The sequence below is a fragment of the Gobio gobio genome, assembly GCF_949357685.1.
Source record: "Gobio gobio genome assembly, chromosome: 14".
NCBI lineage: Eukaryota > Metazoa > Chordata > Actinopteri > Cypriniformes > Gobionidae > Gobio > Gobio gobio.
Window position 1 is genome coordinate 5,541,889 of NC_137107.1, and position 23,582 is coordinate 5,565,470.

At 39.8% G+C, this 23,582-nt stretch overlaps 2 protein-coding genes across 3 annotated transcripts in view; one reads left to right on the plus strand and one right to left on the minus strand.

Moving 5' to 3' along the window:
• Positions 1–554: 554 nt before the first annotated feature.
• Positions 555–14,971, minus strand: zcchc10 (zinc finger, CCHC domain containing 10). 2 transcript variants are annotated; one of them, XM_079835876.1, is made up of 4 exons: positions 14,913–14,971; positions 14,595–14,756; positions 4,083–4,127; positions 555–1,334 (listed from the first exon to the last, which is right to left on the minus strand). In XM_079835876.1, the coding sequence occupies exons 1-4, from the start codon at positions 14,951–14,953 to the stop codon at positions 1,091–1,093; spliced, it is 492 nt and encodes a 163-aa protein (XP_079692002.1). In that variant the 5' UTR covers positions 14,954–14,971; the 3' UTR covers positions 555–1,090. The 2 variants fall into 2 exon arrangements, with proteins under 2 accessions (XP_079692002.1, XP_079692003.1); XM_079835877.1 differs by having other exon boundaries at positions 555–1,322; positions 14,913–14,966.
• Positions 14,972–16,743: 1,772 nt separating this feature from the next.
• The window catches only part of hspa4a (heat shock protein 4a), a 35,932-nt gene continuing 29,093 nt past the window's right edge, over positions 16,744–23,582 (plus strand). Inside the window, exons 1-4 of the mRNA XM_079835619.1 lie at positions 16,744–17,091; positions 20,513–20,570; positions 20,651–20,791; positions 21,765–21,887. Coding sequence (XP_079691745.1) covers positions 16,985–17,091; positions 20,513–20,570; positions 20,651–20,791; positions 21,765–21,887 — 429 coding nt within the window. The 5' untranslated portion in view covers positions 16,744–16,984. The remainder of the gene's footprint in view (positions 17,092–20,512; positions 20,571–20,650; positions 20,792–21,764; positions 21,888–23,582) is intronic.

Consider the following 23,582-nt stretch of genomic DNA (forward strand, 5'->3'; position numbering starts at 1 on the left):
TCTATCTATCTATCTATCTATCTATCTATCTATCTATCTATCTATCTATCTATCTATCTATCTATCTATCTATCTATCTATGCATCCATCCATCCATCTATCCATCCATCCATCCATCCATCCATCCATCCATCCATCCATCTATCTATCTATCTATCTATCTATCTATCTATCACTCTATCTATCTATCTATCTATCTATCTATCTATCTATCTATCTATCTATCTATCTATCTATCTATCTATCTATGCATCCATCCATCCATCTATCTATCTATCCATCTATCCATCCATCCATCCATCCATCCATCCATCCATCCATCCATCCATCCATCCATCCATCCATCCATCCATCCATCCATCCATCCATCCATCCATCCATCCATCCATCCATCCATCTATCTATCTATCTATCTATCTATCTATCTATCTATCTTCACAAAACCACAGCTATTTTACATTGTAATAATATTTACAATATTACAGTTAACAATTTCACAATAACCTGTAGTGTGTGATGCATCTAAATTATAATATATTGCTTAATAATATTTTGTGATTTCTCAAATATTTAATTTCAACAAAAATAAATCATTAGACAACAATACAAATATGCTTTATAAATATTTGATATTTTAAGCAATCTGTACAAATATATAGCCTCGGATCGAACGTTTTGCGACTGGTCTTTCTGATGATAAGGATTACTCGTGATTTAACTGCAGTATTGATAATATTACTCACAAAAGCGATGTTTCCTTGTGTAAGAAATCCGTTTATTTCGTGTTAAACCATCTTAAAATGTTAAAACACCTCAGCCTCTTTTTATGGCATCATTCCTACTTATTAAAAAAAAGAAACAAATGGATCATTCATGTAAAAAAAAAAAAAAGATGCAAAATAAATCAATTTTAACACAGCGTTTTAATGTATAGGTTCGAGACACCACTACACTCCGGCAAGAAGGGAACACAAAGTTGCATTTGTAAAAAAGTGAACGTGTGATTTTTACATTGTACAAAACAAGATGACAATCTCTCTCTCTCTCTCTTTCTTTACACGTATGACACGAGTTCTGTGTTCGGCTCAAATCATTTCTTCTTCTTTCTCTTTTTTGGAGGGCCTTGATCCGAACTGCTTGAGGAATCAGAATCAGAGTCCGAGCTGGAGGAAGACGAGGAGGAGGAGGAAGATGAGGAAGAAGGACTGGAGCTGTCCTCGCCGTCACTGCTACTGTCTTCAGATGAGGATGAGGAGCTGGAGGACTCACTGCTGGAGGAGGAAGAGTCACTGGAAGAGCCGGACGAATCACTGCTGCCCGAGCTGGAGGAGGACCTCAAGGAAAACAGCACATCAACACATCAGGTCATGTGCTTTCATATATGAAGCATCTTGTATTAATAATAGACACTTTTAATCTCACAATTCTGACTTTTTTAAGGTTATAAAGTCAGAATATAAAGTGGCTTCCACAAACTGTAGACTTGGATTGTTTACTAATTAGTGATCGACCGATATATCGATTTACCGATATTTTCCCCGATATTTAAGCATTTTACCATAATCGGATATCGGTTTTGTAATATCGGATTTACCAATAAACGGCGCCATCTTGTGGGCGTTTTGAGAATTGCGCGCAGGATCGCCATTACAGCGCATCTGAGACGAGACGAGACAACAGCGTGCACAGGTAAAGTACACTTGCCTGTTTTGCTGTAATTAGTAAACTTTATTTAACAGAAGTCATTAATACACAAATTAGATGTTACATAAATGCCTGAAATCTAGCTAGTTTATTCAGGATTTGACGGATTATTTGACATGCCTCCGTGAGCTCGACTCTCTTATGCTGCGTTCACACCAAACGCGAATAGAGCATCTGGCGCGAGTGATTTCAATGTTAAGTCAATGGAAAGGCGCGTTGACGCGCGTCTGGAGGTCTCGCGGCGCGGAAGGCGCGTTTCGCGCGGCGCGGAAGGCGCGTTTCGCGCGGCGCGAAGGACGCGAATCCGCCTCATTCGCCGAATTGGACGCGTATTGAGCGTCTTGCGCGATACGCGCGTTACACGCGAATGGTGCTTTTGTGCATTCACGCGTTTGAAGCGAATTCGCGCCTGACGTCCGAGTTGAAAAATTTGAACTTTGGCGTCAATTCGCGCCGCGTTAACCTATCAGGAGCCTGCTCGCTGCTGTCACGTGGTAAAGTTACGTGTATGAGAAACCCTGCATAAATTAAAAATTATTTAATTATTATTACTGTTTAAAGCTCAAATCTGTGGTTTATTTATAAAGAGAGCGCCTATTTAAAAAAAATAATCTTGTGTTTTTGGAGTTGTGAGATCCAGGCGATCACCGGGCAATCACTGCTCATAACCCCAGCGAAGGCAGCCTTTCCGCGGCCAGTCCTTCTGCCGTCTGCCGCTGGCTCTGATGTCCTGTAGTGGTTCGTTTTGTGTAGATCTAACGGCCGATCTTTGCTCTCATGAATCTATAATTTGTTGTCTGCCAAATCGTTTTGACTGAGGGCAAAGTGACGTTTCATAACTTTATATTTTAAGGATATTTAAACATACATGCAGTGAAGATAATGTAGGAGTTGCCTGGACCACATTTGTGTGGCTATTAATGCTTAATATATATTTTTAATGAAAATGAAAAGAGGCAGAGTGGTGTTTTATGACATTTCTCCTGGAGTGCCTTGAACGCGCGTCAATTTCGCTTCCAGCGCTCGATTTCTACGCGCGTCCAATTCTCTGCGGACGCGCGAATGCATTCAAAATGTTCGCGCGTGAAACTAGACGCGGTAGACGCGATTTTGACGCTCAATTCGCGTTTGGTGTGAACGCAGCATTAGAGACACGCAAAATAATCTATCAAGTCCTGTCCAAATACAGATGCAACTTTGCATGAATTAAATAATACAGCCATGAATGAGCACATGTTGGAAATAAAAGCGCTGAATTTAATTCTCTCATCATTAGTCTCGTGAAGTCGTCTGTATTTTGCTGTTTGCGCAGCGGGTTGATGCTCAGGAAATGCTCCATGGCCACCGCATACAACTTTAACAAGATTCACTTGTTTAAAACACCGCAATTAATTATATAAACATTTACTTAACCATTAATTCGTTAATAAACATCAAAGTAGGCAAAACAACTCAATGGATATTAATTATTTATGATCTCCGCGGACGATCGCAGTTTGAGTAGTTCTGTGTAAATGTAGATAAGCATCAGTTTGTCAGCAGATATTTCATAATCTAGAACGACAAAAAAATTAATAATTCTGATATAACTTAACATAAAATTTGAGAAATACAATAAATTACGATGTTTTGTTTGTTATATTCCAATATTCCAGAGAATATTATTCAGTTATTTAACATTATCCAGCGAATTATTCTTCACTCTTTAACCTATTAAACAGTTTATAAATCTACTAAAACTGTAGTTTAAAATTAAGCATTACATTTCTGCAAAGTTAATATGACTCCTGTCTTTAATTAATTTTCTCCATTTGAAAACACATTTATTTTATTTTTATTTTATACATTTAATTTTGCTTATTGTTAACATTAGTGTTGCTGCTGATGCTTTTTATAAATACAATTATTTTTGTAACATGAAGATTCCAATTAACATGAAAGACTACTAATTTTCAACACTTTTTTTTTAAAGATGACTGAAAGGAGGAAAACCCAAAGTGATGTACGGACTTATTCAGGGCTGGCAGTTTGCAAAGAATGCCAAATGAATGTGAGCATGGGGTCAAAATCTAAAACAACAAAAAATACCAGTGCACTTTTTTTATTTTTTGCACTTTCAGACCCCTCTATTTATTGGTGTATAAATAAGAAAATTATCAGTATCGGTTCTAGAAAAATCAATATTGGTCGATCACTATAACTAATTTAATAGGAAGTTGTGCAAAACTGAGATACAAGTGCAAATAAATTAACTTAAATTCATACCTGACCAAGCATGCGACAGTAAAAGTGTATTGGTTCCCTCAAAGCAGAGAAAACATCCTGATATTTCACTTCATTATGCATCATAAACACTGAAAACACTGGCAATGACTCACCTTTTCTTCTTTGGTTTTTTCTCACTGCGCGCTGTTATTCCAGGTCTAAAAAGTGTCAAGAAAGTACAGTTGAAATGCACACTTTTATGTGTCTGGGTCTTTCCAGTATTTAACATGATCATTCAAATTAGAAAGAATGAAAAACACAACAAATGGAAATAATTAATATTTTTTTTTGTTTGATCATTCTATACTAGCAATATTATGCAGTGTCCAGTTCTGCATTCTGCACTTTCACCTTAAGATGGCGCTGTCTGCCTAAAAAGCGAAATGCTATAATTAAAGGGATAGTTCACCCAAAAAAGAAAATTGTCATTAATTCCTCTGCCCATTGTCGTTCCAAACCCCTAAAGCCTTTCGTTCATCTTCAGACACAAATGAAGATATTCTGATGAAATCTGAGAGCTCTGTCCCTCCATTGAGCTACGCAACCACCACTTTGACGCTTCAAAACGTTCATAAAGAGATCGTAAAACTAACCCATATGAATAAGGTGGTTTAGTCCAAATGTTCTGAAGAGACTTTATATGATGAACAGATTTTAGGCTTTTATTCACATATAATGGCTGGTCAGTGAACATTAACAGAAGCTCAACAGAACATGCTTGATGTGTTAGAACAAACGTGCTGCGTAACACTAGAATGAACCTCATTGGTTCTCTCTGAAGCTCAAACGTTCTGCGCAACACGAGAATGAACCTCATTGGTTCTAGAGAAGCTCAAACGTGCTGCGTAACACTAGAATGAACCTCATTGGTTCTCTCTGAAGCTCAAACGTTCTGCGCAACACGAGAATGAACCTCATTGGTTCTTGAGAAGCTCAAACGTGCTGCGTAACACGAGAATGAACCTCATTGGTTCTCTCTGAAGCTCAAACGTGCTGCGTAACACTAGAATGAACCTCATTGGTTCTCACTGAAGCTCAAACGTGCTGCGTAACACGAGAATGAACCTCATTGGTTCTTGAGAAGCTCAAACGTGCTGCGTAACACGAGAATGAACCTCATTGGTTCTAGAGAAGCTCAAACGTGCTGCGTAACACGAGAATGAACCTCATTGGTTCTAGAGAAGCTCAAACGTGATGCGTAACACGAGAATGAACCTCATTGGTTCTAGAGAAGCTCAAACGTGCTGCGTAACACGAGAATGAACCTCATTGGTTCTCACTGAAGCTCAAACGTGCTGCGTAACACGAGAATGAACCTCATTGGTTCTAGAGAAGCTCAAACGTGCTGCGTAACACGAGAATGAACCTCATTGGTTCTCACTGAAGCTCAAACGTGCTGCGTAACACGAGAATGAACCTCATTGGTTCTTGAGAAGCTCAAACGTGCTGCGTAACACTAGAATGAACCTCATTGGTTCTCTCTGAAGCTCAAACGTTCTGCGCAACACGAGAATGAACCTCATTGGTTCTTGAGAAGCTCAAACGTGCTGCGTAACACGAGAATGAACCTCATTGGTTCTCTCTGAAGCTCAAACGTGCTGCGTAACACTAGAATGAACCTCATTGGTTCTCACTGAAGCTCAAACGTGCTGCGTAACACGAGAATGAACCTCATTGGTTCTTGAGAAGCTCAAACGTGCTGCGTAACACGAGAATGAACCTCATTGGTTCTAGAGAAGCTCAAACGTGCTGCGTAACACGAGAATGAACCTCATTGGTTCTAGAGAAGCTCAAACGTGATGCGTAACACGAGAATGAACCTCATTGGTTCTAGAGAAGCTCAAACGTGCTGCGTAACACGAGAATGAACCTCATTGGTTCTCACTGAAGCTCAAACGTGCTGCGTAACACGAGAATGAACCTCATTGGTTCTAGAGAAGCTCAAACGTGCTGCGTAACACGAGAATGAACCTCATTGGTTCTCACTGAAGCTCAAACGTGCTGCGTAACACGAGAATGAACCTCATTGGTTCTTGAGAAGCTCAAACGTGCTGCGTAACACGAGAATGAACCTCATTGGTTCTTGAGAAGCTCAAACGTGCTGCGTAACACTAGAATGAACCTCATTGGTTCTAGAGAAGCTCAAACGTGCTGCGTAACACGAGAATGAACCTCATTGGTTCTAGAGAAGCTCAAACGTGCTGCGTAACACGAGAATGAACCTCATTGGTTCTCTCTGAAGCTCAAACGTGATGCGTAACACGAGAATGAACCTCATTGGTTCTCTCTGAAGCTCAAACGTGATGCGTAACACGAGAACGAACCTCATTGGTTCTAGAGAAGCTCAAACGTGCTGCGTAACACGAGAATGAACCTCATTGGTTCTAGAGAAGCTCAAACGTGATGCGTAACACGAGAATGAACCTCATTGGTTCTAGACAAGCTCAAACGTGCTGCGTAACACGAGAATGAACCTCATTGGTTCTCTCTGAAGCTCAAACGTTCTGCGCAACACGAGAATGAACCTCATTGGTTCTAGACAAGCTCAAACGTGCTGCGTAACACGAGAATGAACCTCATTGGTTCTCTCTGAAGCTCAAACGTGCTGCGTAACACGAGAATGAACCTCATTGGTTCTAGAGAAGCTCAAACGTTCTGCGTAACACGAGAATGAACCTCATTGGTTCTCTCTGAAGCTCAAACGTGATGCGTAACACGAGATTGAACCTCATTGGTTCTAGAGAAGCTCAAACGTGCTGCGTAACACGAGAATGAACCTCATTGGTTCTCGCTGAAGCTCAAACATGATGCGTAACACGAGAATGAACCTCATTGGTTATCGCTGAAGCTCTTAATATTATTAAGTGCAAGTCGGTCCATTTCGCAGCACACACACATAAGCCGCCTTGAAGCTGGAAACAGCGTCTCTTGCGCGGATTATTGACTTGTGCATTTAATAGCTCTTTATTATCAAACACATCCCGCAGTTTAGCAACAGTAGAGACTGCAGTTTACAACAATCACTGAATCTGACATTTAGTTTAGGTTTAGGGAGAAATGACAGCAGCTGTGACGGGAAGGATGAGCTCGACTGAACACGGCTATAGGAAGAGTTTTACCTCATACCAACTTTTTATAATTCTTGGAAGCCAAAATCGAAAATAAAATTAGATTAATATCACAGCACATCCCTAAAGTTTAAGCAGAATAAACTTTTGTTTTAGTTCTTGGCCATCTTCACTCATTAAGCTGACTGTGGTGTTGTGTTCGCTGTAGCTCGCTCGCTTTCTCTCTCTTCTGGATTGCGAATGGCAAAAATGCATCACGGACAAATGGTTTAATATGATCTCATATAGAAACGGCTGGCAAAGATAGAATTTGCCAGACATAACGTCTATCAATTATAATTAGCAAGTGTATTTTCTAAATTTCTCCAGTAGCCTACCGACAGCAGGCAAATTTACTGGTCGCACACTCAAATTTTAGTCGCAAAATGCGACCATTTGGTCGCACTCTGGAGCCCTGCATTGGTTCTCTCTGAAGCTCAAATGTTCTGCGCAACACGAGAATGAACCTCATTGGTTCTAGACAAGCTCAAACGTGCTGCGTAACACGAGAATGAACCTCATTGGTTCTAGACAAGCTCAAACGTGCGGCGTAACACGAGAATGAACCTCATTGGTTCTAGACAAGCTCAAACGTGCTGCGTAACACGAGAATGAACCTCATTGGTTCTCTCTGAAGCTCAAACGTTCTGCGCAACACGAGAATGAACCTCATTGGTTCTAGACAAGCTCAAACGTGCTGCGTAACACGAGAATGAACCTCATTGGTTCTAGACAAGCTCAAACGTGCTGCGTAACACGAGAATGAACCTCATTGGTTCTAGACAAGCTCAAACGTGCTGCGTAACACGAGAATGAACCTCATTGGTTCTAGACAAGCTCAAACGTGCTGCGTAACACGAGAATGAACCTCATTGGTTCTAGACAAGCTCAAACGTGCTGCGTAACACGAGAATGAACCTCATTGGTTCTAGACAAGCTCAAACGTGCTGCGTAACACGAGAATGAACCTCATTGGTTCTAGACAAGCTCAAACGTGCGGCGTAACACGAGAATGAACCTCATTGGTTCTAGACAAGCTCAAACGTGCTGCGTAACACGAGAATGAACCTCATTGGTTCTAGACAAGCTCAAACGTGCTGCGTAACACTAGAATGAACCTCATTGGTTCTCTCTGAAGCTCAAACGTTCTGCGCAACACGAGATTGAACCTCATTGGTTCTAGAGAAGCTCAAACGTGCTGCGTAACACGAGAATGAACCTCATTGGTTCTCGCTGAAGCTCAAACATGATGCGTAACACGAGAATGAACCTCATTGGTTATCGCTGAAGCTCTTAATATTATTAAGTGCAAGTCGGTCCATTTCGCAGCACACACACATAAGCCGCCTTGAAGCTGGAAACAGCGTCTCTTGCGCGGATTATTGACTTGTGCATTTAATAGCTCTTTATTATCAAACACATCCCGCAGTTTAGCAACAGTAGAGACTGCAGTTTACAACAATCACTGAATCTGACATTTAGTTTAGGTTTAGGGAGAAATGACAGCAGCTGTGACGGGAAGGATGAGCTCGACTGAACACGGCTATAGGAAGAGTTTTACCTCATACCAACTTTTTATAATTCTTGGAAGCCAAAATCGAAAATAAAATTAGATTAATATCACAGCACATCCCTAAAGTTTAAGCAGAATAAACTTTTGTTTTAGTTCTTGGCCATCTTCACTCATTAAGCTGACTGTGGTGTTGTGTTCGCTGTAGCTCGCTCGCTTTCTCTCTCTTCTGGATTGCGAATGGCAAAAATGCATCACGGACAAATGGTTTAATATGATCTCATATAGAAACGGCTGGCAAAGATAGAATTTGCCAGACATAACGTCTATCAATTATAATTAGTAAGTGTATTTTCTAAATTTCTCCAGTAGCCTACCGACAGCAGGCAAATTTACTGGTCGCACACTCAAATTTTAGTCGCAAAATGCGACCATTTGGTCGCACTCTGGAGCCCTGCATTGGTTCTCTCTGAAGCTCAAATGTTCTGCGCAACACGAGAATGAACCTCATTGGTTCTAGACAAGCTCAAACGTGCTGCGTAACACGAGAATGAACCTCATTGGTTCTAGACAAGCTCAAACGTGCTGCGTAACACGAGAATGAACCTCATTGGTTCTAGACAAGCTCAAACGTGCGGCGTAACACGAGAATGAACCTCATTGGTTCTAGACAAGCTCAAACGTGCTGCGTAACACGAGAATGAACCTCATTGGTTCTCTCTGAAGCTCAAACGTTCTGCGCAACACGAGAATGAACCTCATTGGTTCTAGACAAGCTCAAACGTGCTGCGTAACACGAGAATGAACCTCATTGGTTCTAGACAAGCTCAAACGTGCTGCGTAACACGAGAATGAACCTCATTGGTTCTAGACAAGCTCAAACGTGCTGCGTAACACGAGAATGAACCTCATTGGTTCTAGACAAGCTCAAACGTGCTGCGTAACACGAGAATGAACCTCATTGGTTCTAGACAAGCTCAAACGTGCTGCGTAACACGAGAATGAACCTCATTGGTTCTAGACAAGCTCAAACGTGCGGCGTAACACGAGAATGAACCTCATTGGTTCTAGACAAGCTCAAACGTGCTGCGTAACACGAGAATGAACCTCATTGGTTCTAGACAAGCTCAAACGTGCTGCGTAACACTAGAATGAACCTCATTGGTTCTCTCTGAAGCTCAAACGTTCTGCGCAACACGAGAATGAACCTCATTGGTTCTAGACAAGCTCAAACGTGCTGCGTAACACGAGAATGAACCTCATTGGTTCTAGACAAGCTCAAACGTGCTGCGTAACACGAGAATGAACCTCATTGGTTCTAGACAAGCTCAAACGTGCTGCGTAACACGAGAATGAACCTCATTGGTTCTAGACAAGCTCAAACGTGCGGCGTAACACGAGAATGAACCTCATTGGTTCTAGACAAGCTCAAACGTGCTGCGTAACACGAGAATGAACCTCATTGGTTCTAGACAAGCTCAAACGTGCTGCGTAACACGAGAATGAACCTCATTGGTTCTCTCTGAAGCTCAAACGTTCTGCGCAACACGAGAATGAACCTCATTGGTTCTAGACAAGCTCAAACGTGCTGCGTAACACGAGAATGAACCTCATTGGTTCTAGACAAGCTCAAACGTGCTGCGTAACACGAGAATGAACCTCATTGGTTCTAGACAAGCTCAAACGTGCTGCGTAACACGAGAATGAACCTCATTGGTTCTAGACAAGCTCAAACGTGCTGCGTAACACGAGAATGAACCTCATTGGTTCTAGACAAGCTCAAACGTGCTGCGTAACACGAGAATGAACCTCATTGGTTCTAGACAAGCTCAAACGTGCGGCGTAACACGAGAATGAACCTCATTGGTTCTAGACAAGCTCAAACGTGCTGCGTAACACGAGAATGAACCTCATTGGTTCTAGACAAGCTCAAACGTGCTGCGTAACACTAGAATGAACCTCATTGGTTCTCTCTGAAGCTCAAACGTTCTGCGCAACACGAGAATGAACCTCATTGGTTCTAGACAAGCTCAAACGTGCTGCGTAACACGAGAATGAACCTCATTGGTTCTAGACAAGCTCAAACGTGCTGCGTAACACGAGAATGAACCTCATTGGTTCTAGACAAGCTCAAACGTGCTGCGTAACACGAGAATGAACCTCATTGGTTCTAGACAAGCTCAAACGTGCTGCGTAACACGAGAATGAACCTCATTGGTTCTAGAGAAGCTCAAACGTGCTGCGTAACACTAGAATGAACCTCATTGGTTCTCTCTGAAGCTCAAACGTTCTGCGCAACACGAGAATGAACCTCATTGGTTCTAGACAAGCTCAAACGTGCTGCGTAACACGAGAATGAACCTCATTGGTTCTAGACAAGCTCAAACGTGCTGCGTAACACGAGAATGAACCTCATTGGTTCTAGAGAAGCTCAAACGTGCTGCGTAACACGAGAATGAACCTCATTGGTTCTAGAGAAGCTCAAACGTGCTGCGTAACACGAGAATGAACCTCATTGGTTCTCACTGAAGCTCAAACGTGCTGCGCAACACGAGAATGAACCTCATTGGTTCTAGACAAGCTCAAACGTGCTGCGTAACACGAGAATGAACCTCATTGGTTCTAGAGAAGCTCAAACGTGCTGCGTAACACTAGAATGAACCTCATTGGTTCTAGACAAGCTCAAACGTGCTGCGTAACACGAGAATGAACCTCATTGGTTCTAGAGAAGCTCAAACGTGCTGCGCAACACGAGAATGAACCTCATTGGTTCTAGAGAAGCTCAAACGTGCTGCGTAACACTAGAATGAACCTCATTGGTTCTAGACAAGCTCAAACGTGCTGCGCAACACGAGAATGAACCTCATTGGTTCTAGAGAAGCTCAAATGTGCTGCGTAACACTAGAATGAACCTCATTGGTTCTAGACAAGCTCAAACGTGCTGCGTAACACGAGAATGAACCTCATTGGTTCTAGAGAAGCTCAAACGTGCTGCGTAACACGAGAATGAACCTCATTGGTTCTAGAGAAGCTCAAACGTGCTGCGTAACACGAGAATGAACCTCATTGGTTCTCACTGAAGCTCAAACGTGCTGCGCAACACGAGAATGAACCTCATTGGTTCTAGACAAGCTCAAACGTGCTGCGTAACACTAGAATGAACCTCATTGGTTCTAGACAAGCTCAAACGAGATGCATAACACGAGAATGAACCTCATTGGTTCTAGAGAAGCTCAAACGTGCTGCGTAACACGAGAATGAACCTCATTGGTTCTAGAGAAGCTCAAACGTGCTGCGTAACACGAGAATGAACCTCATTGGTTCTAGAGAAGCTCAAACGTGCTGCGTAACACGAGAATGAACCTCATTGGTTCTAGAGAAGCTCAAACGTGCTGCGTAACACGAGAATGAACCTCATTGGTTCTCACTGAAGCTCAAACGTGCTGCGTAACACGAGAATTAACCTCATTGGTTCTAGAGAAGCTCAAACGTGCTGCGTAACACGAGAACGAACCTCATTGGTTCTAGAGAAGCTCAAACGTGCTGCGTAACACTAGAATGAACCTCATTGGTTCTCTCTGAAGCTCAAACGTGCTGCGTAACACGAGAACGAACCTCATTGGTTCTCTCTGAAGCTCAAACGTGCTGCGTAACACGAGAATGAACCTCATTGGTTCTCGCTGAAGCTCAAACGTGCTGCGTAACACTAGAATGAACCTCATTGGTTCTAGAGAAGCTCAAACGTTCTGCGTAACACGAGAATGAACCTCATTGGTTCTAGAGAAGCTCAAACGTGCTGCGTAACACGAGAATGAACCTCATTGGTTCTCTCTGAAGCTCAAACGTGCTGCGTAACACGAGAATGAACCTCATTGGTTCTAGAGAAGCTCAAACGTTCTGCGTAACACGAGAATGAACCTCATTGGTTCTAGAGAAGCTCAAACGTGCTGCGTAACACGAGAACGAACCTCATTGGTTCTCTCTGAAGCTCAAACGTGCTGCGTAACACTAGAATGAACCTCATTGGTTCTAGAGAAGCTCAAACGTGCTGCATAACACGAGAATGAACCTCAGTGGTTCTTGAGAAGCTCAAACGTGATGCGTAACACTAGAATGAACCTCATTGGTTCTAGAGAAGCTCAAACGTGATGCGTAACACGAGAATGAACCTCATTGGTTCTAGAGAAGCTCAAACGTGATGCGTAACACTAGAATGAACCTCATTGGTTCTAGAGAAGCTCAAACGTGATGCGTAACACGAGAATGAACCTCATTGGTTCTAGAGAAGCTCAAACGTGCTGCGTAACACGAGAATGAACCTCATTGGTTCTAGAGAAGCTCAAACGTGCTGCGTAACACGAGAATGAACCTCATTGGTTCTCCCTGAAGCTCAAACATCTGTTTACCACAACTGGTGTGTTGATGAATGTTTATATGTTAATAAAAGCCTAAATTAAATCGGTTCATCATATAAAGCAATTTGAGTCTCTTTTTAGAAAATTGACTAAACCGCTGAATTCATATGGATTAGCTTTACGATCTCTTTATGAACTTTTTGAAGCATCAAAATGGTAGTTGCGTAGCTGTCAATGGAGGGACAGAAATCTCTCAGAATTCATCAAAAATATCTTAATTTGTGTTCCGAAGATGAACGAAAGTCTTATGTGGCGTTCACACCGGACGCGATTCGCGCGAATAATTCGCGCTAATCGCGCGAAGGTGGACGCGTGTACATTTTGAGTTTACTCGCGCGAATCGCGCGTGAAATTCGCGCGAATCGCGTGTGACATTTACTGCACAACAGATGCGAATTCGCGTCATGGGCGGGGCTTCCGCCAGCAGCTCGTCTCGTTGAGAAATGGCTGACATGGGCTGTGTTTACATGTCTTTTTTTTTGTTCATATCTACTGTTAATGTGTGACAAAACGTAGTTTTAAGACTTTTTCAGTCGATAATGTAGTTGTTTAAAGCTCAAATCTGTGGTTTATTTACATAAACAGTGCCTATTTGAACATTTTATCTGCCGTTGTCGGAGCTGTGAGCTCCAGCGGACAGCGCGCTCAGCGCACGTGAAAGCCGGCGAGGGCAACCTTTCCTCGGCCAGTCCTTCTGCCGTCTCCCGCTGGCTCTGATGTCTCTGTGGTGTGTCTCGAGCTATAATTCGTCTTGTAACGGCCGATCTTTGGTCTCATGGATCTATAATTTGTTCCCTGGCAAATCGTTTAGGCTGAGGGCAAAGATAAGTTTCATTACTTTATATTTTTAGGCTATAACTGTACGTTGCAGTTGTAACGTTAGCCTACTAGCACTGACTTTGAATGTTTGACTGCATTGTTGCTTTGTTTCATGTATAGCTTGTTATACATTACTGATACTTTTGTATTATTGATCATACATAAACTTGCATTTAACAAAAAGAGACTGGGTTGTGTTTCATGTAATTTAATGTTATCACAGTGATAATCATATTGTCTGAACCAGATATCAATATACAGATTTTCTCTTCATTGTTGTCACTACTAGAGCAAGCTCCTGATTGGTTAACGCGGCGCGAAATATCCGCCAAAGTTCAGATTTTTCAACTTGAGCGTTTCGCGCGATTCGCGCGAATCGCGCGTTCAAAACGCTCAAGTCGCGTCCTTCTCGCCGCCTCAATCGCGCGAATCGCGCGAATCTCGCCGCCTCATTCGCGCGAATCGCGCCGCAGAATGCCATTTCGCGTCTCTGCATTGACTTAACATGTAAATCACTCGCGCGAATCGCGCGAATCGCGTCCGGTGTGAACGCACCATTACAGGTTTGGAACGACATGACGGTGAATAATTAATGAGGGGATATTCATTTTTGGGTGAACTCTCTCTTTAATATAGATATACACGAATTAACTGAACTTGAAATCTCCGTACAAGCGAGTTTCCATCGCAAGATGTTGAGTAATAAAATGAGTAAACTAGTAATCAGTCATTCAATATCACTACGCACGTCTGTGAATGTGTTGTGTTTCTTACCCCAAATCATCTGAAGGATTGTTCTCCTTGTCTTTCAGCTTCTTTTTTAACTCGGTTGTCCTGGAAGGTCTATATAGATACTTTCTTTTCCCAGTGCATTCGTAGGACCAGTGTCCATATTCCAGACATTTCTGACAGCGAACGTGTTGTTTGTTTGCCTCCCTGTGGAAATGCGAGAAGCCGCATAAACATAGTTAAACCTGGCGTTGAAATAGCAAAAACTCAAACTAGACGACTAATGAGACAAACTAAATACAGTGAAAACTTTACAAATATAATTTGGGACTGCACAATCGTATAATGTTTAAAATAACTCACGCTTGTCTTCGAGCGATCAATCTATGCATGGGCGTCGCCATTTTGAAAACGATCGTGTGCGCGTCGCGAGCCTGAAAAAATAAAGTGTGCCATCTAAAGCTTGGGAGAGGCTTTAGCTTTCTATTTTATTCCGTTTAATTTGTTTGTACATTTATTGGTCTATTCGTGTGAATTAGAGTACAGCATGTAATACGTCAATATAGAGGAAACCGCGAAAAGTTTAAGGGCCAAATACACAAACGCTTCTTTATTCTTTAATTATTTATTATTTATTCTAACGTTACTAGAAAAAAATCAGAGCAACAATTTAATCTTGTGAATAGAGAATTATTCTATAATTATTTTCTCATAAAATCGGCAATATATATTTGAAACTGCTAAATTATTATTTTTTTCATTGCGTTTTAATATAATAAAAATATTAAATAATGTTTATAATCATTTAAAATATTTACTATAACTATTGTTATTATACATATTATAAATATGATTATTATTATTAAAGACAGAACATGTAGCGAACATAGCAGAGCAACACAAAAAGTGACAATAATTGGAAATAGGGGATCCGAAAATGAATGCTTAACATTTTAAACATGTTAATGACTTTAAATTTTTTTTTTTTTAAATCAGAGAAGACATAAAACACTGTGGTATCAAATGTTCTAATTTGTTACACTGTTTATTTAAGTTTAAGTTAGGTTATAATATTTCCCTCTATTATTTTGATGTTTATTATTATCATTAATATTATTATTTATGTTCATATGTGTATTATAATTTATGTTCATATATGCATTATTATTTATGTTCATATATGTATTATTATTTATGTTCATATATTCCTAGCTTTGGCAATATTGTATGATTTTGAATTAGAATTAAAACACCTTAAACATCGGGGCACATTTGTTAATGTATTAACAATGTATTGAAGACCTTTGTTTTCATAATATATTCAAAAACATTTTGGAACTCTATTATTGATAATATTAATATGAATACTGCTTGGTTAACCCCCTTTAAATGTAATAATAAAACTAAAGAAATACAATGTAATATTTTTTTTTGCTTTTTTACGTACATGGCTCTATTTTTTTTTTTTGTAATTATTGATGCAAAAGATACAGATACATGTTTATAACAGGCCTATAAACAGTAAAAAACGTTGGGTTATTTTTAACCCAACCGTTGGGTTACACATATTGGGTTACTTTTAACCCAACATTTTTTAAGCGAGTACAGGTTTGTATACAATACACGTATCAATGTAGGCTATCAATAATCAATAATGTTCAATGTCATCAGAACACACAGGAGAAAAAATTATTAACAATAAATGGTTAAAGATTAAGGCAAAAAAGAGAAAAGAACATAAGAGACGAGGGTAAGATATCAATTATGGGTACAAATTAAAGCCATTACAAATAAAAGTCGTTCTAGCTTTCTTATTTACAGAGGATGAAATAGTGTTTAAGATAAATGTTAAATTCTTTAAAAAAGACACGAAAGAAAGGAAAGGTTTGCTGGCGAACTTACATTTGTGGATATACAATGAAAATACATTCAATTTATAACAAAGTAAGCGTTGTTTTTAATAGTCACAAGTAACCATGGTGACCAAAAATAATGTCATGGATATGCTTTGCTGGATATTATCATTAATAAAAGCCTCCCTATTTTTCCAAAGTTGTTTAGTATGAAAACATGACCAAAATAAACGATCAACGGTTTCTTTCTGTGTGGACTTGACAAAATGAGCATCGATCGGTTGGACTTGTCGTCATGGTTACGTCATGTAAGGAAAGCTCCAGAGCCATCTAGAACTCCCGAACTCTCGCGATAAAACCGTTGAGTTCGGCGTGAACTCCGGCTTACCCATTACATTCAGCCTTCAGCCGGTCCGCATCAACTCAGTCAACGGACATTCTGGAACTATGAAATCGCGTTAACCCTGAGTTTTATGAATTAAACCTCTCCGTGACTGATATATACATATATATGTTTTAAAAGGACACTTCCTGCCGGTGTTGAGTGTTTTAGCTGGGCTGTGCTTGTGATTTCCAGTGAAGATGTCAGTGGTGGGATTTGATGTGGGCTTCCAGAGCTGCTATGTTGCTGTCGCCCGCGCCGGTGGAATAGAAACCGTTGCAAACGAGTACAGCGACCGATGCACACCGTAAGTCTGCTTATACTGCCTATTTACTGTTTTTAGAGACCGCGTGTATTTCTCTCCGACATGTCACAATGACAACCCCATTGAGACGCATGTGTTTTCTTTCATTATGTCATTTCTTTGGCTCTAAATGATGTAAAATGAGTTGACACATGCTCCACTTGCCTTAACTGACAGCTAATATTGTGACGATCTATTTTGCTCGTCCGACTAGTATGATACCTGGGTGTTTAGAGTATATATATGACTATTTGATGAGAGCGCAGTGATGAACGGGACGGTTAGCTGAATGCTACAGCGTGCTCGTGCTCGCGCTGCTGCTGTGACGTCACGCCGGCGGCCGCTGGAACATTCTAGCACTTTTAAGGCCGCTCGGAAAACCGACAGTCTCTCTTTTTAACTCAGACAACACAACTATTTATTTTACATTTCTCAAGGAATGGTTTTCCACGGAATAAAGCAATTGAAAAAAATAATTAGTCAATTCTGACTTTTTTTCCCCTCAGAATTGCGACCACTGATACGTTAGTTATCTTAGGATTTTAATACACTTTATATTATTAAATGCTCTAATAAAATGTACACAATTTCAAAACTGTCGACCGATTGTGGATTTAACCGATAATGATAATTAGGTTGGTGCCGCATTGGCCGATAACCGATTAATTAACCGATGGGGATACTAAATGAAAACAAAAATAATAGTACTGAACTCCATTACAAACAAACAAACAAATAAAAATATATATATATATACACACACAAAAAAAGAAAAAAGTACTGAACCACACAAATTTACTGTCTTTAAATACATTTTTTTTTTCCATCTATATATTGGACCACAAAACCATAGTCATATTGGTCAATTTCTGAAATTGAGATTTATATATCATCTGAAAGCAAAATAAGCTTTCCATTGATGTATGGTTTGTTAGAAGATAGATTTGGCTGAGACGCAACCTTTTGAACATCTGAAATCTGAGGATGCAAAAAAAATATCTAAATATTGAGAAAATTGCCTTAGTTCACTTCAAAATGAAAATTTCCTGATAATTTACTCGCACCCATCTCATCCTTAGCAATGCATATTACTAGTACTAATAATACATTTTGGATATATTTACAGTAGGAAATTTACAAAATATCTTCCATGAACATGATCTTAATATCCTAATGATTTTTGGCGTAAAAGAAAAATCGATAATTTTGACCCATAAAATGTATTGTTGGCCATTGCCACAGATATACCCGTGAGACGCATGACTGGTGTTGTGCTCCAGGGTCATATATATATACATATATAATATATATACTAGGGCTGTCACTTTTGAAAAATAAATCCTGTTCCGATGAATCGGTCGACCTCTAATTTGGATACACTTTTCGATTAAATCACGTATATTTAGGTTTATAACGGTCCTGGTTCACACCTTATTGATGAACATGATCCTATAATTACCAGCATAATAGGAAAAGTGGACTCTTTAAAGAAACAAGATGTTAATATTGTTTTTTGTTGGATACCAGGCCATATGGGTTTGACTGGTAATGAACAAGCAGATAAAGCAGCAAAGGAAGCACTTCAGTTGGAAATGTCAGAATGTAAAATACCAGCATCTGACGTTAAACCCATATTGAACCTGTACATTTACAAGAAATGGCAAATGAAATGGAACGAATGTGTAAATAACAAATTGTATGAGGTGAATCCAGTTTTAAATCAAGGAGTTATTAGTTATTATTTTGAAAATAGATATGACCAGGTTGTATATACGAGATGCCGAATTGAACATTCAAGACTCACTCATTCATATTTATTGAACGGGGAAGAGAAACCGGTTTGTGATCTGTGTAAGAATTTCACGAGTGTAAAACATGTTTTAATAGAATGTCCTTTTTTAAATAATATTAGAGAACGGTTTTATTCAGAAAAAAACACATTAATGGACATTTTTAAAAAGGTTTCTCCTGGAGTAATTTTAGAATTTCTGTCAAATATTAAAAGATTCTACGTAATTGGTGTTATTATTACTGTTGTTATTGGTTTATATGCCTGATTTTGTATTGTGATTGTTTTTAAGACAAAATTGTTAAATTATTGTAAACAATGTATTGAAGTGATACTGCTGATTGCCATGAATATAGCCATTGTTGCTGATATGGCATTAAATCATAAATAAATAAATATTGATGAACATGAATTTTGGTGTAGGATTGCGCGTAATTTTATTCATTCCCTCATTTTTTTTTTGTGCTCAAACACCCAAAGTGTGCCACATTAAGCCGCCTCACAGAGTCTCTCGCTGCTTATTGCACTTAAACAGTCAAACACACACAAAATACTTGGTGAGTATTCACGTAAACAGTCAGTTCGTAAACAGTTGAGAAAGAAAACGCATGTGTATCAGTGTAATGGATCCGTGCGTCAGGTCTTAAAGTAGGGATGCACCGGTTGACCGGCCAAAAATGTCACTTGTGTGTTACAAACGGAACCTGGAGAACTGAGGGAATAGACGAGATCCGCTGAAGGGAATGAAGAGCCGCTTTCCTGCGCGAGCTGAAGTTGTGCGAGCTTATCTCTCCGCCTGCACAAGTGTAGATAGTGAGTGTTTGTTCAGCTCAGCTTCTCACGTGTTGGATCGGATGAGAACGAAACAGACTAACTACAAATTCTTTTTGTAGCCTAAAGAAAAACATGCATGCTCTTTTGAAATTAAATACTATCAGTTCTGTAGCCTATAGGATGATCATTTTTATTTTACCTTAAAATTACATTGACTTAATTTGATTTATAAAGCACCTGCTGTAGCATCTTAGTTTTTTTCGTTGCACTAAACATTATTTGATTTAACATTTTGGAACAATTATATACGTTGGTTTTATTTAATTTCACTGGTAAAGCCTTTTTTTCTTTACACTGAATTTAAAAACAAATGCTGGTTTAAGTAACATCTTTGTTTGTATTGCAGAATAATACAAACCTTTAATTTCACATTTCAGCCTTTTAATTTCCAATTAAATTTCCCGTTAATTTCAGATTGCGGACTTGTTTTCATTAGCCAAAAGCCAATTTAGCCTGTTAAATACCAAATTAACATCTTGTTCATGTATACTTTCATTATTTTAATTTGTAAAAAAAAAAAAAAAAAAAGAAATCCGTATCGGAATCGGCCATGTAAAATCATAATAGGTGCATCACTATCTTAAAGTGACAGCAGCCTAATAATCCTGCGGCCAAATTATGAGAGAACATTATAAATATCTATATGGCAGTTTTTCCCCATGCTATTGATGTCAAAATTGTGGCCAGTGAAAATGCTGGGTGGCTAGTCGATTTGGAAAACCACTAGCCACAATGGCTGCTGAGCAAAAAGAGTTAGTCAAGCCCTATGTAGTGAAGTATCTAATGATGTGCTCTTTTCAGGTCAATTATATCATTCGGTCCTCGGAATCGTTCGATTGGGGCAGCCGCCAAAAGCCAGGTAAACGTTTAGCTTGAATAAGCAGGATAACACAATGCATGGATGGAAGTTGTAATTATAATTTCTCCTCTCTCAACAAGGTGGTCACACACTGCAAGAACACCGTGCAGGGTTTTAAGCGATTCCATGGCCGGGCGTTCAGTGACCCTTACATCCAGGCGGCAAAGTCCAGCCTGGTGTTCGATCTCGCTCAGATGCCGACTGGAACCACTGGCATTAAGGTAAGACGGCAGTGGTGAAGTCATTACACATGGAGGAAATGGCTGCTTTATTCTATCGTGTGAATCAGATGCTGCTGTCAGGGTTCCCACTCGTCCTGGAAAACCTGGAAAATTGATGACAAATTTTCCAGTCCTGGAAAACACATGGAAAATTAGAGAAAATGTCCTGGAAAATCTTGTTGTTGTCTGGGAAAATTCTTTAAAAAAAAGTTATTTCTTTAGCAGAGTATAAAGAGTTTATCGCTGGCCCAAACAATTAGCGCTAGTTGTAGAAAGCACATGTTCAGGAATGCTGAGTTTGATACGTGTGAGTAGTATTTTGAATAATGACGTTTAATCTTGTGTTGCCACTTGCAGCCGTTAGCTAATGCTAATGCTATTAACTGCTCAAATGTATGCAGTGAATGTTAACTCGTAAGCTGCCACCTAATCACATCATTTTGATATAAAGTCACATTTGTGTGTTATAAAGTCAGAATTGCAAGATGTAGTCAGAATTGCGTGATATAAACTCGCAAGTCTTTTCGTCACAATTGACTTTTTTGCGCAGTTTGCAATTCCGACTTCTTTTCTCAGAATTGTGAGATCTAAACTGCAATTGCAAGTTATAAAGTCAAATTCTGTGGAAAAAAAGAATTGCGACAATTTTCGTGTTTATATCACAAATATGTAAACTCACAAAAGTCAGAATAGCGAGATAAAAAGTCACAATTACCTTTTCTTTCTATTCTGTGGTGAAAACAAGCTTCAATAGTCATAATGTATGATTAAGAGCTCATATTGAAAAATGCTGGATTGTTAAGTAATGGCAATAAACTGGACAGCTTTTAAAGACTTAGAAAGCAATATTTGGCTTGATCCTTGTCTTTTATTTCCGCCGTAGTAAAATTGAAAATGTCCTGGAAAATGGTTGCTGAAAAAGAGTGTGAACGCTGTGCTGAATCACAGATCTTCATGCTGTCCGTCCCCACAGGTCATGTATATGGAGGAGGAGAAGGTGTTCGGCATTGAGCAGGTCACTGCCATGCTGCTGACCAAGCTGAAAGAGACCGCTGAAGCTGCACTCAAGAAACCCGTGGCAGACTGCGTCATCTCTGTACGCATATTCTCTTTTACACACCCATTTCTAAATGAAGAGATCAGATGCAAAGGCCTCTAAGTGCCATCTGAAATTTTCCTCCGGAATGATCATTTTTATAAAGCTTGTATATTTAAGTTAAATAATTTCACTTAAAGGGCAATGCAAATGACCTATTAATTGTCATTTAAGTGAAATTACTTAAATTAAATATACAAGCTTTATAAAAATGATAATTCTAGAGGAAAATTTCAGATGGCACTTAGAGGCTTTTCCATCTGAACTCTTCAAATACACTCAATATATAGTTCACCGGAATAGCGTAAGCACTTATTCTCACTGTACTGTTACTGTCCATGTCCATTGGTGCAGAAGGGCTGTACGATATGTTGTTTTAGCATAGATATCGTGATGTCATGGGGATCGTAGTTGATCCGTACGGACCAGGTACCATGGTTTGAAACTAGGGCTGACCGATTAATTGCATTTGCGATAATATCGCGATATGATAAAACACCGCAAAGGCTGCGATTACAGTCTGGTCACGTGACACGCGAGAGTAAAGTCTGCAGAGGAAGCATCAACTTGCCACGTTACACATATCATATCCCTGGCCTAAAAGGAAAAAAAAACTGTTTGTGTTTGATCTATCTAATATTGTGTTGTTCATACTATAGGCTACAATAGAGGTGGGAGAAAATATTCTCTCTCCAATGATTCTGAGCTTAGATTTTAACTGCAGGTCTCTCTCTCTCTCTCTCTCTCTCTCTCTCTCTCTCTCTCTCTCTCTCTCTCTCTCTCTCTCTCTCTCTCTCTCTCTCTCTCTCTCTCTCTCTCTCTCTCTCTCTCACACACTCACACACTCACACACACACACACACACACACACACAATCAACCGCGAAACATAAAATAATATTTCATAACGTTCTGAAAGGTTGATGGTGCGAATTGCAATGACATTCGCGGGCTTCATTGCACAGGATATGCGCTGTGAGAAACTTTGCTTGTTCTCGCCCGCCGGTATTTTCCTTACAAACGCTCAACGAAGGCTTCATTCATGTCGTTAGGAATGCAGTGTGCTTATATATAAAAAAATAAGAAACTCAGTGACGGAAAGCTTTCCATTTCAAATGCTCACGCGGCGCTTTGTGAAGAGTGCTCGCGAACACGCGTCTGTGTGAGTCTCTTTATGACGCAAAATTAATGTAAACACCATCAGTAATGTCTTAAAGGGTTAGTTCACCCAAAAATGAAAATTCTGTCATTAATTCCTCACCCTCATGTGGTTGGACACCCGTCAGACCTCCGTTCATCTTCAGACACAAATGAAGATATTTTAGTGTAAAGCTGATGCTGAGAAAGGCTTCAGATTGGCCTCCATTGGCATTCAGTACATTTACACTCACAAGACCCATAAAAGGCACTAAAGACGTCGTTACAAAGTCCATCTCACCACAGTGACTCTGCAATAATTTTACGATGCGACGACAATAGTTTTTGTGCGCAAAAAAAAATCAAAATAACACCTTTATCCAGCTTGTTCTTGTCTTCCGTGTGTCTCCACGACGCATGCGCGAGAAACTTTCTGCAGAGTCCCGAATGTGCTCTTTACAGGACATCCAGACTGGGACATGTGACTTGTATGATCTCAGAGAAATTCACTAAAATATAATGTCCACTACAGTGGACAAAAGTCTATTGGTGGGTCCCA